Source organism: Lotus japonicus, chromosome 1, assembly GCF_012489685.1.
Source record: "Lotus japonicus ecotype B-129 chromosome 1, LjGifu_v1.2".
NCBI lineage: Eukaryota > Viridiplantae > Streptophyta > Magnoliopsida > Fabales > Fabaceae > Lotus > Lotus japonicus.
In genome coordinates this window covers 85586150-85601540 of record NC_080041.1, presented here as the reverse complement: position 1 = coordinate 85601540, position 15391 = coordinate 85586150, and the positions used below count along the sequence as shown (strand labels likewise).

The following is a 15391-nucleotide window of genomic DNA, read 5'->3' as shown; positions in this document are numbered from 1 at the left end:
GCTGGATCCTTCTCATAGATTCCGAACTTTTACTGCTTGCTGAGTCACTGATTAAGCATTACACTTTTGCTGTAATTTGTTTTTTGGATTTTTGTAATATCCTGGTTTATTCTCCATCTTTAGAGAAGATATTTATAAGATACGTTATTTTCAGTCTTTTTTAAAGGCTTGAATTACTTGGGGTACAAGGAATACCTCAATCCATATACAAAAGCGAGCTGATGCACACTCATAAAACTAAAATAACTTTATGAATTATTCTTCATCTTAGAACATCTCCAATGGAGTCCTTATTTTGAGATCTTAAAATAAGATCCGGATCTTATTAGATCCCACCATTGGAGCTATCCTAGGTGGCATGAGATCTTAGTTTTTGCTAAGATCCGTGTCTTAGAGCATCTCCAATGGAGTCCTTATTTTGGGACCTTAAAATAAGATCCGGATCTTATTAGATCTCACCATTGAAGCTATCCTACATGGCATGAGATCTTATCAAAAGCTAAGATCCGTGCCTTAGCTCATGTACTCTCAAATGTGAGATCTTAAATAAAATAATATTTATATTTTTTCTCTCTCTCCTTCAATACAAAAACCAAAGTCAAAAATAGGGAGAGAAATAAATAATATAAATATATTTAGTATTGTGGGTCCAGTCAAAAGTAAAATAAAATTTCAACCACTAGAGTGAAATGTGCATAGGGATCTTAAATCCTATATAGCAATCTGGGCCCACAAAAAAGTGAGTTAAGTCCCAAAATAAGATCTCACCATTGGAATTGCTCTTATGAACTTGAACAAGAACACGACAAAGTTTTAATTTTAAACTTCATCTACTATTGCATTTTTTTTTTGCATAATTTGAAGTCATACTTCAATGTTTAATTACCAAATAATTGTCATGATGTCATGCTAACTGTCGTCACATGCAAAACCTTTCACCAGACTTCTCACTTTGGAACCCGCAAGCTTCATGAAAAACACTATCCAAAGCCCTCGCTATTTAAATCCCTGAATCTCCTCATTTCAAATTCAACTCAAACTCTCACGACGACCAATCAATTCATCTTCACTTTCCCTTTGTTCAAAATGTCATCCATTCCAGAAGAACCCCTTCTAGCTCCGAACCCAGAGCGTTTTTGCATGTTCCCAATCCAATACCCTCAGATATGGGAAATGTACAAGAAAGCCGAAGCTTCATTCTGGACCGCTGAGGAGGTCGACCTCTCCGACGACCTCCGCCACTGGAACTCCCTGACCGACGACGAGCGCCACTTTATCACCCACGTCCTGGCTTTCTTTGCCGCTTCTGACGGCATTGTCATTGAAAACCTCGCCGGAAGGTTCATGAAGGAAGTCCAATCCGCTGAGGCGCGCGCCTTCTACGGATTCCAGATCGCCATTGAGAACATCCACTCGGAAATGTACAGTTTGCTCTTAGAAACCTACATTAAGGACTCCGCGGAGAAGAGCAGACTCTTCCGTGCAATCGAAACTGTTCCTTGCGTAAGGAAGAAAGCCGAGTGGGCCCTGAAATGGATCCACTCGACAGATACTTTCTTCGCGGAACGGCTTGTCGCGTTCGCGTGTGTGGAAGGAATCTTCTTCTCCGGGAGCTTCTGCGCCATCTTCTGGCTGAAGAAGCGCGGCCTCATGCCGGGGCTAACATTCTCCAACGAGCTGATCTCCCGTGACGAGGGGCTCCACTGCGACTTCGCGTGTCTGATGTACTCCCTCCTGAGGACCAAGCTCACCGAGGAGCGCATGGTGGGGATTGTGCATGACGCGGTGGAGATCGAGAGGGAGTTTGTGTGCGACGCGCTTCCATGCGCGTTGGTTGGGATGAACGGCGAGCTAATGAGTCAGTACATTGAGTTTGTTGCGGATCGGTTGCTGGGAGTGCTTGGGTGCGGGAAGGTGTATGGGGTGCAGAACCCTTTTGATTGGATGGAGCTGATTTCGTTGCAGGGGAAAACTAACTTTTTTGATAAGCGAGTTGGAGAGTACCATAAGGCTTCTGTGATGTCTAGTTTGAACCGCGGCAACGGTGGTGGCGCGTACGTGTTCACCAAGGATGAGGACTTCTAATAGTTTGATAATCATCATAACATACATTACCTTGTTAATGTTACTGGGTTCGGTTCTATTGTATTTACATTCTATTCTATACGGTTCTATTGTATTTACATTCTATTCTATGTGGTGTTTGATAAAAAAGCAATAATGATTGACAAAATAAAAGACATACTTAATTATCTTTAATTTTCAGAACAAACATTGGCCAAGTTTTAGAAAAAGTGGAAGACTGATAAAACCTAATTTGATGACATCTAACATCTTTCTCCCATGTAGCGCAGCGTCTTTCTCATCTCCCCATCTTGTAATTTTCTAGGAACAGACTATGACTTCATTCGTCTTTATATTTTCATTTGGACAACAACTTCGTGTGAGTCCTATCTGCCATATTGTGACAGTATTTTTTTTCGAACAGCAAATTAATTTTAATTAAATAGTTAAATCTTGAGAACAACTCTCTTTAGTGAGTACTTAATGAACGCCAAAACACCTATTAGATGAAGCTCGTGAAGCTCGGACTAATGAATTAAAGCTTTCACCCCCACAACAAAACCCATACATTAAAATTAGAGCTCTTTCCCTATTACACCCATGATTTGCTAGGACATCCGCACAAGAATTTACCACATTTCAAAATATAAAAAGATTTAACTCATTAACAATATTAGTATGTGATTGATAACCACAAATTCTTGAGGGGAGCCGCAAAAAAGTTGTGAGAGCTGTGTGGAGAATGCCAATAAAAGAAAGTTATTGTATGGATATATTATGATGCCAAGAAGAGAAGATGTTGTTTTAGAAGAGAAAGGTTTAATGGCTCGGTGGTTAGTTTAACTCGAGAGACAAGAAGATGAAGAAGAAAAAGGTTAAGAACATGGGCAGGCGAAAAGAGAGTGAGGAAACAACTGTGCAATTCATTATGAAGGGCAGCACAAGAAAACTTGAGGATCTATTACATGAATAAACCTATTTATAACCAATTAGTATGATTAGATAATAAGTTTTTATTCATTCACAATTCTATTTCTTTTTGTATATATAATTTTTTTCTATCACATTATTTTTCATATTACTCATTTATCTTTCATCAATTCTTCATTTATCTTTTAGGTGTAAGTAGAATTTGAGTGGGAAAATATATATATTGTTAGACAATTGTCAGATGATGACGAGAAATTATTAATTGTAAGAATATCTCCATCTATATCATCTTATTTTAGGCTCTTAACACTATTTATGCGCTCCAACCACAATTTCTAATTTAATTTTTGGTTTGATCATACAATACCATACATACATATATAAATGTAATACGTTTAAATATAAATACTTAGTAACATGTTTTTTTAAATGGGAAATGATTGTACTTGATTTTGTTGTTATTCTTTTAGATAGTAATTTATTTATAGAAAAAGTAATTAAATTTGTATAGTGTAAACTTTATTTTTCTAAAAAGAGGGATTATAGTGTCTACTGTTTTTATAACTCAATATAAAACACACTATTTAAGATTCATTAAATACGTTTATTTAGTAACAAAAAAAAATACGTTTATATAAGAGTTTTTATATTTATTAAATGATAATTAAAATACTCGTTAAAAGACCTTTAAGTAGTTTTTTTTTTAATACGGTATTTACTTTTAAAGATTTTTTTTAAATTGATTAAAATTTAAATTTTAAAAAAAAATTTTAAAAAGTGTTCCATCATTTTTTTTACAAAAAAAAATTAAAACGTTTTTTTTAAGAATTGAATATAGTAGCTGCTGTTTTAACTGTTGACTATGAATTAATCTTTTTTAAAAATGTTCAAAACGTGTATCAAAATCTTTTTTTCCTATTATAACGTTATGAATTTAAAGCAATTAAATTCAATGAAAAAGTATAAGAGTGTATGGTCTAATTAATTGATATTTTATCTCATTATTCATGTGTTGTTAATTTCCCATAATAGGTGATTATTAAATTAGTTTAATAAGTATTTAAGTTTGTAGTTAGTGTTTAAAAAACTCTAACCCCATGAATTTTGTATTTAAAATGCATTTTTGTTTAGTGTACTAACATTAAATGTTTATTTACTAATTTAATAATTTATTCATTAATACTAAGTTAATAATATAATAAGTAATTGTTTTATTTAATTAAAAAATTGAATGAAAATCAATGTCTGTTTTTTTTAATAAAAAAAATGTCTAATAAATTAAATTAAAAGTGATGAGAACATACCGATCTGCAAGTAACCAAATTTTTAATACTTGTGCTTGGGAAAAGTGTCAGGAACTCATCTTTTTCAGTAACGTTTAATATTTCAATCACAACGTTCATTACTTGAGTATGAACTGCGTCACACTCAAATAATCTGCGAAGAAACAAAAATTATGTTGTTATTTGTCATCTAAATTTGTTCAAAGTAATATGAAATCCACAGTACATGCATACCTTTCTCTGTAGGACACTGCTTGTGGAATGTCAGGATTGAACATTACTTTAGTGCAGTTTAACCCAGCAGTTAGTTTATATTCTCCTGAAAAAAAAATTAGCGATCGATTGTAAGTTTAAGTTTGAACATGTTGATTTATTAATTAAGTTTATGTTTGTTTGTTGCTCAAAATAATTAAATGTACCTTGATGAATTGTTATAACTCACAACAATATGATAATAACAACATGTTTGTGGTCTTTTGAATTTAGAAGTGCATCCAATTCATCGACAAATTGGCCGTATAAAAAACATTTAATTTTTTTGCTGGAAAAAAAATTAAATAAAATTTGTTAACTTTCTTCCGTAGGAATTTATAGAAATTAATAATACTAATTTGTTATTGATAAAAGCAAATTTACACTTGAGATTCAATTTCAATGTCTCTGCTCTGCGTATGGACTCTGTTCCGCTCAAATTCGTTGTAATATCCGACGTGCGTTACTTCTCCCATAACATCTGTTTAATGATAATGTCAATACATGAAAGTGTTGATGTATTTGAAGTTATTTAAATGAAGGTATTTACATACCAACTAAGAACCGCTCATCAAAGTCAGGATTTAGAATTTCATGCACGTTGTCAAATATCAGATCACGCATAGGAAACACATATTTATTATATCGAACCATCCTTGTCCTACTTTGCAAGGGTATCTTGTAGATATGCCTAGATGCACTAAGATCTCGGAAATTATGCTATACCCAGAAATATTCAAAATGCTATACCAAACCTTCCGTGATTCCGTTGGCAAAACGTTCATGAAGGTTACGCCTACACTCTGCATGAATTGTTTGACCCTAGAAATGAAGGAGTTACATATGAATTTATGTTCGTGAATTAAATTAAAATACAATTACATATTTAATAATAGCGAAATTGTTTCTGGTTTACTTACCTTTCGATCCATCAACAACAGATTATAGAACGAACCGTCGTGTCCTTCCTCATTTTCTTCCTCCTCTTCTTCAGCAAACCACACCCTTATTACTCAAACGACAATAGTCCAATCATGTGCTAAAGGAGTTAGTTGGTCCAGTAGGCTATAGTTCAGATTCATGATGCATGAAAGTTTTGGAGATGAAAACTAACGTCTGTTGATTTTGGCTTGAACTTGTGTATCAAAGGAGATGTATACTAAAGTATATAAGATAGGCTTATTGCTCTTCTGTGATTCCAAATTGATTTTGTTTTAATTTGAATTTTTTTTTTGGTTGAAGCTCGAATTTTTATTAGTATAAGTTAAAAAATTTTAAAAATTTAATGTGTTATTCAATTTTTTACTTGATTCTGAATTTTTCATTTATGTATATAGGTTTTATTTACTTAATTAACGCACATAATTTTGTATAATTAATGTATATAATCAAGTAATTGTATTGCTTGATTTTTTTTAAAATAAATCGATGTAATTAATTTACTTAATTGTGATGGATGAATTTTAAAATGAAATAATGTTATTTTTTTTTAATTCCAATTTAAAAATATTTTTATTCGATTTTCCTAAATAGCAGTCAACGGTTTTAAGAAAAGATATTTTTAAGGAATATTTGTTAAAAATAATTGAATGTAATTAATGCAGTTAGACTATTTTGTTATTTTGAATTTAATGTAGTTTATCGCGTTATGAATGCAGTAAAATTGGTATATTTTTAATAAATATGGTTTTTTTTACGCATTAAAGGTTGAAAAAGACCTTTATTTAAATTTTAATTTTTTAAATGCTAAATATTATAAATGCGTATGATTATATATTGACAAAAAGTTAATCAAGAAAAAAATCATTAAATGCGTGACTAATAATTTTTTTGTAAACGTAACTTAAATTATATAATTAAATCATTGTAATTAAGGAAATAAAATATATTTTGTCATGAATTTTTAAAGATAAGTCAACCGAATTAATGAAAAACTTTTACGGATTCATTCTAAAAATAATTGAACGTAATTAATGATGTTAAACTATTTTGTTCTTTTGTATTTATTTTAGAATATCTAGTTCTTAATGCAATAAATTTGGAATATCTATAATAAGTGATGGTTATAATAAGTGATGGTTATTCATTTCATTATAGTTATGTAATTTTTTTTTTTTGAACAGGAGTACGCCCTTGAATGAAATTATAAGTAATTAAAATTTTAGAAATTTTATTTTCTAAAGTTTAGTAATCAAATTGTTTAGCCCCACGTGGCCGAGGACGTGGAAGGGGAGGAAGAGGCCGTGGTCGTGGTCGTAATGCAAGCTGGGGAGTTGCTGCTTGATCGCATGGGTGTTGGTTATGATGTATATTTTCAGTTAGAAGATGGTTGCCTCTTTGCTTAGTTCTTTGTGGAATCTGCTTATACTATTTTGGTATTATTTGAAGCGTTCGGGTGTTGCAGCCATGTTCCTGCAGTTTTGTTTTTCTAGTTCTTTCCTTTGTAACAACCTCTATAATTTCAAGTTCGGTAGGTTGAGTTAGATATTCATATATTTCCTTTGTTTAGGGAGTTTCAAGAAAATTAAATTTGTATAATTTTTTTAAATAGAAGTTACTGGAGTTGAATTAAAAAAAAAAAAAAAAAAGTAAATCAAGGACTAATGTTTGAGAGAGAAAGTAGAGAGAGAGGCTATGGGTGGCCGCTTCAGTCACGGTGGTTGCAGCCTCGCCGGACCTCGACGTATGAGTGGAGTAGGTCGCGGCAAGGGAATTCTCAGTGGTCAAGGCAACAATGGCAACGACATGCTCCTTCAGGAGGCTATTACAGGAATCCTGGGAATCAATGGCAGCGACGTGCTTCTAGGAGGTTTCAGCGTCCACATCATTCACCACGGCAGTGGAAGGATTTTGAGCACTCATCAGGCAGGTTTCATGTACAACGGAAGCAGCGGCCAGGGTATGGTTCGGGTAGCCATGAACACCAGAAGCAGCAGGGGCTTTCATCTGTTTCAGGGAGTGGCAAAGACAATATGCAAAAGCAATCTCGTGATCAACAGAAATCCAATTTGCGTGGGATGTCATTTTCTGTTTTCGTTGATGGGTTGAGTGATAGGGTTACCTTGCTGAAGTTGAAAATGATATTTCAGTTTAAGAAAAAATTCCAGCGGCGATTCCGGTATGGCTTTGTTCGTTTTCAGAGCGATGAAGAGGCTTGGCAGGCAATTCGTACTCTTAATGGCAAGCGGGTTGAGGGAAACCATCTGTCTGTGCAAAAAGCAAGGTTCAAACAGAGCACATGGGGAGGAGAAGTACCATTACAGACACAGAAACAGAATAGCAAAATTCAGGTGCAAGAAAAAGTGTGGCGCCCAAAGAAGAACCAGCAAGCTACTGGCAAAAATGGAGAAGCTAAGAAACAAGAGGCTTCTGCTCAACCTTATGAGGCAGCACGCAGTTCAGCGGAATGTCGTTTGAATATTGTGGCATCTGAACTTGATAATGCTTGGTATCATCGTTGTGCACGAGCACGCACTCTTGAGGCGAAGCCAGTAGATGTTATTCAGGATGAACTCGCTCAGATCGGCATGTACAACTTTCGATTCATCCCACTTGGTGCTAATGAGGTACTGCTGGAGTTTGAGAATAATGAGGAGATGGTGGATACTTTAGCTGAATGCAGTTTCTTCCTGGAGCAGAAACTTGCAGAGTTGAGACCTTGCACTCGTTTTACTTTCGGGGTTGCACACTTAGTGTGGATTCGTCTGTGGCAAGTTCCGATGGGACTATGGTCGGACTCTTTCTTCACGGCAGTAGGAAATAGGTTAGGGAAATTCGTGAGCCTGGACGTGGCAACCAAGCAACGTCATCGGGCTGATTTTGCACGCGTTCTTGTCCAAATGCATCATCCGTTATTGCAGTGTTTTACAATGGCAGTAGACGTTGAGGGTACTGCTTGTGTGATTTTGGTTGAGAAAGATGATTTGGCATATGATTATGGTAAGGTGGAAACCATGCCGTCTACGCCGGTGAAGGAATATAATTCTGAGGATGCCACAGACTTTGGTGATGATTCTGAAAATAATGAGGACATGTTGTTTGATGAAACACGTGGTCCAGTTTATGATATTGAAAAAGACTATGAGTCTGCTATTGATGTGGAGTCAGATGATGAAGATGAAGTTTTTAGGGATGAGAAACTTGAAGGGCTTCAATTCGTGGTGGAGGTGGAGGATCAACAACCTGAGGCTCCGGTTTTGCCAGAAGAAGGGACCTCTGCAGGTGGCGGTGAGTCACTGGCAAACCAGAGCATGGCCACCAAACCAGTGGTGGCGCCGGACCTAGGGGTTGAGCGGCTGGAGGAGCCTTTACCAGGGGAGCCGTTTTCAAATTTGAACTTGGTAACAATCAAGGCCGTTAATGATGGAGTCAATTTTGGGAAGCAGTTACGTGTTTTGCAGGAAACGGGATACACGGCTGATGAGATTGAGGAATGGAGGAGAAATATAACTGCTGAAGGAATTCAAAATCAAATCAGCAATTATGTTTTTCAAAATTCTGATTTAATTTATAATAAAAAAACTTCTGTTACAGGTTACTCATTTAACACACAAGATTTGGCTCAGAAATACAGTTGGCCACTCTATTCTACTTATTGGGACCCACATCATGTTCTCCAACAACAATTGCTAAGGCCATGTTTGCCTAAGTGTTTTTATGATAAAAACGACTTATTGAGGTTCGCGACATCTTTGCTACCTTCCCTGGCTTCTGCAGTTCACGTAAACAACACAGCATCACGTGAATCATATTATCGGACCTCGCCTTACCAAATCGTTCGACAAAGTACACCAGCGGCCTCTGTTCTCCCTCAGGTGAATCACGTCATCTCCCCCCAGGAGCCAGAGACGCCTTTGCAAGAGCTTCAACTGGTGCCCGCTGATTTCGCCACACCAACTCCTTATAATTCACCAAACACAAATTCTTCCAAGAAAAACTCTCAGCGGGGTCGTCCTAAGGGGAGCAAAAATAAGCCTATACCTCTGCCTCATGATTTTCTTGAACCAGTGACAGGTGAAGATGGGGTGTCAACACGCGCGCAACGTGCTTGGTTGATTGGAAAGCAACTTGGACTTAAACCACGCGGATCAAAAGCTTTGATGTTGAGAGGATTGGAAGCTCAAATCCGTGAGAACCATCCTCATCTTAATTGACAAGCCGGGTCGTTGGCTCACATGGAATGTGCGTGGGCTAGGAGGTTCTACGAAAAGGGAGGCAGTGAAAAAAGCAACTCAGCACCTTAAACCTGAATTAATTTTACTTCAAGAAACAAAGTTTAATGTTCAACGGTTAATAACAGTTGTGTAGTGGACGCAAAGCTTGCAAATGCGTTTGGTTGAGGTTCAGTTGGTAGGTACTGCGGGTGGTCTTCTGTGCTTGTGGGGGGAAACCAGTTTTCAAGCTTTGACAGTGGTGGTTGAGATTCAGAATGTTTGTCAGGTGGAGTACTAGATGCAGGTTGTTGTGTCCTTTTATGCTTGAGGCATAGCTGAGGGGTGATTGTTGATGCGTATAGCTGCTGCTGGTACTGTTGTGGAGTTTTTATCCTGCTGAGACAGATGCTTGCTGTTGCTGTCAAAAGAAATATGCTGTTTGCTGTCATAAACCAGATGTTGTTGCTGTCAATTTAAAACTGCTGTTGCTGTTGCTGCTGGAATATGCTGTTGCTGCAGTTATAAAACAAATGTTGTTGCTGTCAAATTAAAACTGCTGTTGCTGCTGAAATATGTTGTGTTTGCTGTTATAAAACAAATGATGGTGCTGTCAAATTAGAACTGCTGTTGCTTGTTGCTGTTGGTGAGATATTGGACGGTCTTTTACACATGTTGTTGCTGGTTTCGTTGATTAATAAGGTTGTGGTCGTAATGGATACTTGGGGATGAACCTGTTGGTGCTTCGATTTCTAAAAAAAAAAAAAAAAGTCAAGCATTAAATAATTTTTTTCTACAAATTAAAGTTGAAAAATACGTTTATTTAAATTTTAATTTTTAAATACAAAAACCGTGATTATTTAAGGAATAAAAGTAAATGTAGGAAAAATTCATCAAAATGCGTTTATTAATTTGTAATGTGAGAAGTTATGATTTTTAATCACTCCTTTAATTTATTTATTTATTATTAAATTCGCAGTGTAATATGTTTCAATACGATTGTTTAACAATATTTTTGGACAATTAGTAAAGAAGCAAAGTTCTTCAAAATTTCACTACAACTCAAATGCTAAATTTGCTGGAATTTATGAAGACAATTGGGTCTTCATTCTGTTAAGGTGAAGACAACGATTTGGGAGCGTTACTTCACCATTAAATCTTCTTCAAATAGCTGCTCGATAAAAAATTCTGGTTGGACCAAATATTGCAGCTATATATCTGTTAGTAGTGCCTACATCGGTGAACAACATATATTTTAAAAATTAAGAAATAATTAAATAGTAAATTTGAAAACACTAATTTGGCAATGAAAAATTGTACACGCAACATAGCTGGTGCGTCTTTACTTTACCAAGCGGAATCAAAACCACTGCTCCGTGTCCACGACCAGTGGAGACGAAATCAATGTATTCGTCTACAAAGTTCATTATCAAAGCACAATTTATTTTGGCTCTTCAAAATCAAATAATGAAATACATTAGACTTTTCGGTCTAAAAAAAAAGATTGAAATTATTTTCACATCAAGGCCAATACGGTTACCCTGCTGCGGAAAGCTCAAATTGAACGATCTTCTCGACATTTCCGTGAACATTGTATTCTTGAACTCTTCCAACTTTAGTTAAAACTCCAATTACATCTATAATTTTTAAAAATCAGAAAAATATAGAATAAATGTAAACATAAAAGAAAAAAAAGAATTAACAAAGTCTCACCAATTGAACATGGACGTGGAACATGACATTGGTGGCGGCCCACCGGCCGGAAAACCGCCGGAACCCACACGGCGACCAACGTTTAAGGAGAAAGTGCTCGGGAAGGTGACCATTGAGAAGAGGAAACAAGTTCAAAATCTAGTGGACGTTGGCATCATGAAAAAAGACCTCATCGACGGGAATAGTTATTTCCCTATGTTTGACTTCAAGGAAAACAGGGTCTATGATGAAATCTGCAAACCATGGGTGAACTGTTTGGTGGTGAAATTACTTGGTAAACATATTGGGTACAAGGCTCTGTGTGAACGTCTCAGGATGTTATGGAAACCGGCAGGAGGAGTGGAGGTACGTGACTTACATCATGGATATTTCCTAGTCCAGTTTGACGTTCTGGAAGATAGAGAGCGAGCCATGACGGGTGCTCCTTGGATGATTTATGACCATTATCTGGCTGTGAAGCCATGGACGCCGGATTTCGTCGCTGCGAACTCGGAAATCAGCACAACAGCGGTTTGGATACGTATACCGGGCCTTGGTTTCCAATTTTATGATGAGAGTATTCTCGTTACGTTAGCATCTGCTGTTGGTACCCCCATCCGGGTAGACATGAACACCGTGGATATGCAAAGGGGGAAGTATGCGCGAGTTTGCGTTGAAATTGATGTAAACAAACCAGTTCTTGGTAGGGTTGGGTTACGTGGTGTTTGGTATAACATTGAATATGAGGGATTGCACCTCTTATGCTCGAATTGTGGCTGCTATGGCCATCTTGCTAGGCAGTGCACAGGAACGCCAGTTCCACAGCCGCAGACCCGCACACAAACTGCCACTACGGTTCCGCCGACGGCCAAGGCGACGGTTGCGGCAACAACTCAGGATACCAGGCAGGGGACAACCCTAGAATCCGACCAACAGATGACTGAGGGCGTTGACCCTGGCGTGAAAGTCGCGAAGATTAATTGCCCGGAATCAGCGCATGGTGATTGGATGTCAGTTACCAAAAAGGTATGGAAAAATCAGAATTCAAAGCCTAGGAATCCGTTGGAGAATATTCCTGTAACGCCCCAATTACAGTAACTGGGACGTCGCATTAGGTAACCTAACGATTGACTAAGGTTCACGGAACCACGGAAATTTTTTTCTGAAAACGAACAGTTATAAGTTCAAAAACCTCGCGAGAAACTTAACACGATACAATAATAATATTACATACCCAGTATCCCAAATAAGTTATAATTATTACACAACAACAAGAAAATAAAATATAAAGTCCTTTATTCAAATCCGCCATAACAGAAAACCAAGTCATTACTTCTGTTCATCCGCATCCGCACCTAATGGCAGACGAACGCCAAAAACAACAAGACAAGCAACAATGAAAGGGTTAACTCATGCATTAAACATAAATCAGATTGCAAGTTAAATAAAGAAGCAGCATATAGCAAATAAGGGTTAGTCTTCCTAAATGTCTATATGCTCTCTACAAAATGGATCGATCAATAATAATAATAATAATACCCCGATGGGTAACAACGGAACGATAACCGTTGGGGCCACTTAAAAAAATTTGCACATGTGGGACAGTCTCCGGCTGCCGCTTGATAATAATAATAACATTAACAATTGCACCTCGAAAGGTGGGACAGTAACTGAACGAAAACAGAAACCGCCGCTTGAAGTGTAACGCCCCGTAGGACGGGACGGCGCGTGGTCGAGACCACTAACCCGCCACTCCTAATGAAATGATATGGTTAGCCACACAATAATGAGAGTGACCTCAATTCAACATAACCAATAAAAGTTCCAATTCATCAACGATAAAAGTGAACCTCAGTTCATCATAATCAATAAGATAACCAAGATAATAATACTCCATCAATCCATCAATAATAGGTGGAATAGATAATGAATAAAGTCATGCTATCTGAAAATAAATGACGGAGTTACCCTAACCTTTAACCGCGTGAATAATCGGAAACGGATCAATCGTCAAACGGCACTGCATAATATTAAATTATGATCCTTTTAAAACTTAAATTAATTAATAAAGGTAATATTTATTTTAGTCCTTAATTATAGGTTTTAATCTGGAGTCCTTAAGTTTGCCCAAAATTCCAGAAATACCCTTAAGACATGTGAAATTACCGTTTTGTCCTTTTTAACAAATTAAATAGCAAATAAATACTTAAAAACATATAAAAATGCTAAAAATGTTAAAAATGACAAATTGAATTTTTCTAAGTCAGATTACATCATTAAAAAAAAATTCTACTTTCTGGAAAAATTTTAAGCCAACTAACCATTTTTAACTAATTACTAAATTAACCAATTTATACAAAATTACTTAAAATAGCTATTAAAACAATAAAAACGTTATGAAGTTCAAATTTATTAATCTTTATGCTCCTAAGTTCAGTTATAATATAAAAACTATTTTCAAACCTCTGGAAATATTTTTAAAACGTATTACCAATTTTAAATGTAAAAACTTAATTAACCATTTTAAAGAAAAACACCTAAAAATAGCTAATTTAGAAGAAAAATATCAATAAATTATTTTCAGTGCTCTAAATTGTTTATAAACGCTTTTGTGACTCTGGAAAATTTTCATTGATTTTCTGGAACTATTAAACTATTTCTAAACCATTAAATAATCCTAAAAAGTCTATTATTATACTAAAAATACTTAAAATTACTAAATAAGTGAGTTAAGTCACTGGAAAATTTAAGAACACCTAAATAAAATATATTAACATACTTGATCACTGGAAAATTTATTTTACAAAATTATTCTATTTTTAAACATTTTAAAACATATATTACTTATTTAATTAACTAAAAATCACATAAATTACTAAAATAGGTGAAATAATTTATAAAACTTCCAGGGATGATATTAGACCTATACTGAAGCTCTATGTAATTATCATGACCTAAATCAGGCTCTAACAAATTTTATAACACATTCCATATTTTCTAACCAATTAAAAGTCCAGTTATCATGCAAAAATTGTAGTAATTAATCTAGTGCTCCAAAAATTCTCAAACTTTGCCAGAAATTATCTCACAGCATCATGATCATACAGTAAAAGTTTCAAGTCCAAGTGATTAGAGAGAAAAACATGATTAAAGTTTGGATTTCTCACCGGAATTTGAAAAAACTGAAGAACACCAAGAACAGTTTGATGTTTTGAGCAGATTTTGTGTTAGGGACCTCCAATTGATCTGAAATTTTTATGGGAGACTCCTAGGATGATTATGAACACAACCTCGAAGCCCAATTTTGAATTTGAAGGCTAGAAAAATAAATTTGTGTTTTTGGTGAACTTTCTATAACATGATCAAGTAGGCAACTTAGTGAGATTGGTTAGAGAGATTGGGAGATGATCTGAATGTGAAACTTGTTGGGTCAAATAGAGGAAGTGGGAAGGATTAATTAAAGCCTTGAATCAGCCAAATCCACTGAATGAGTAAAGAGAAACTTGATGATGAATGTAGGGTCAAGATGTTTGCCATGAAAATGAAATAAATTGATTTAAAACTCAATAATGATCAAATGGTGCCAAACTCGAATCAATCAAGACCTAATCTGGCCCAGGGCACTCAGGAATAATAATTAGGGTTTAAGAATTATTTTTCCATAATTTACTTTTACCATCTACCATTTGTTTTGAATTTTTAACTATTTACCAAAGGTAAAATCATTAAAAATTAACCAAAAATCATAAATCAACCAAAATACCCTAGAAAAATTCTAAAAATAATATAGGTATTTATGGTTAGGTTTTCCAAAGTATTTCCAAAAATATTTAACATAGTAATAATTTTCCTTTCGTTTACCGATAAACTGAAAAATCGGTAAACGACGAACAGTCTGACGGTAAACGATCTGACTGAGAAATCAATCGTCGTAGGTTTCATATATGTAAATTACAAAATACATTACAATACACACACAAATACATCAAATAAATATAGGGGTCTTATAATTCCTAAGTC

General features: G+C 35.4%; 1 protein-coding gene and 1 long non-coding RNA gene across 3 annotated transcripts; one reads left to right on the top strand and one right to left on the bottom strand.

Moving 5' to 3' along the window:
- The first annotated feature begins 1051 nt into the window (after positions 1-1051).
- On the top strand, positions 1052-2190 carry LOC130732158 (ribonucleoside-diphosphate reductase small chain-like). Its single transcript, XM_057584266.1, has one exon. The coding sequence runs from the start codon at positions 1087-1089 to the stop codon at positions 2083-2085; it is 999 nt and encodes a 332-aa protein (XP_057440249.1). The 5' UTR covers positions 1052-1086; the 3' UTR covers positions 2086-2190.
- A 6882-nt stretch (positions 2191-9072) lies between these two features.
- Positions 9073-15049, bottom strand: LOC130726113 (uncharacterized). Of its 2 annotated transcripts, none has more exons than XR_009014715.1 (3): positions 14539-15049; positions 11393-12726; positions 9073-10431 (listed from the first exon to the last, which is right to left on the bottom strand). It is a non-coding gene; the product is annotated as an uncharacterized LOC130726113 (long non-coding RNA). The 2 variants fall into 2 exon arrangements; XR_009014713.1 differs by lacking the exon at positions 9073-10431 and adding an exon at positions 10606-11316.
- Between the last annotated feature and the right edge of the window lie 342 nt (positions 15050-15391).

What these genes read in the sequence shown, in the direction of transcription:
- LOC130732158 (XM_057584266.1), top strand. Translation starts at nt 1,087, where the DNA reads ATGTCATCCATTCCAGAAGAACCCCTTCTAGCTCCGAACCCAGAGCGT.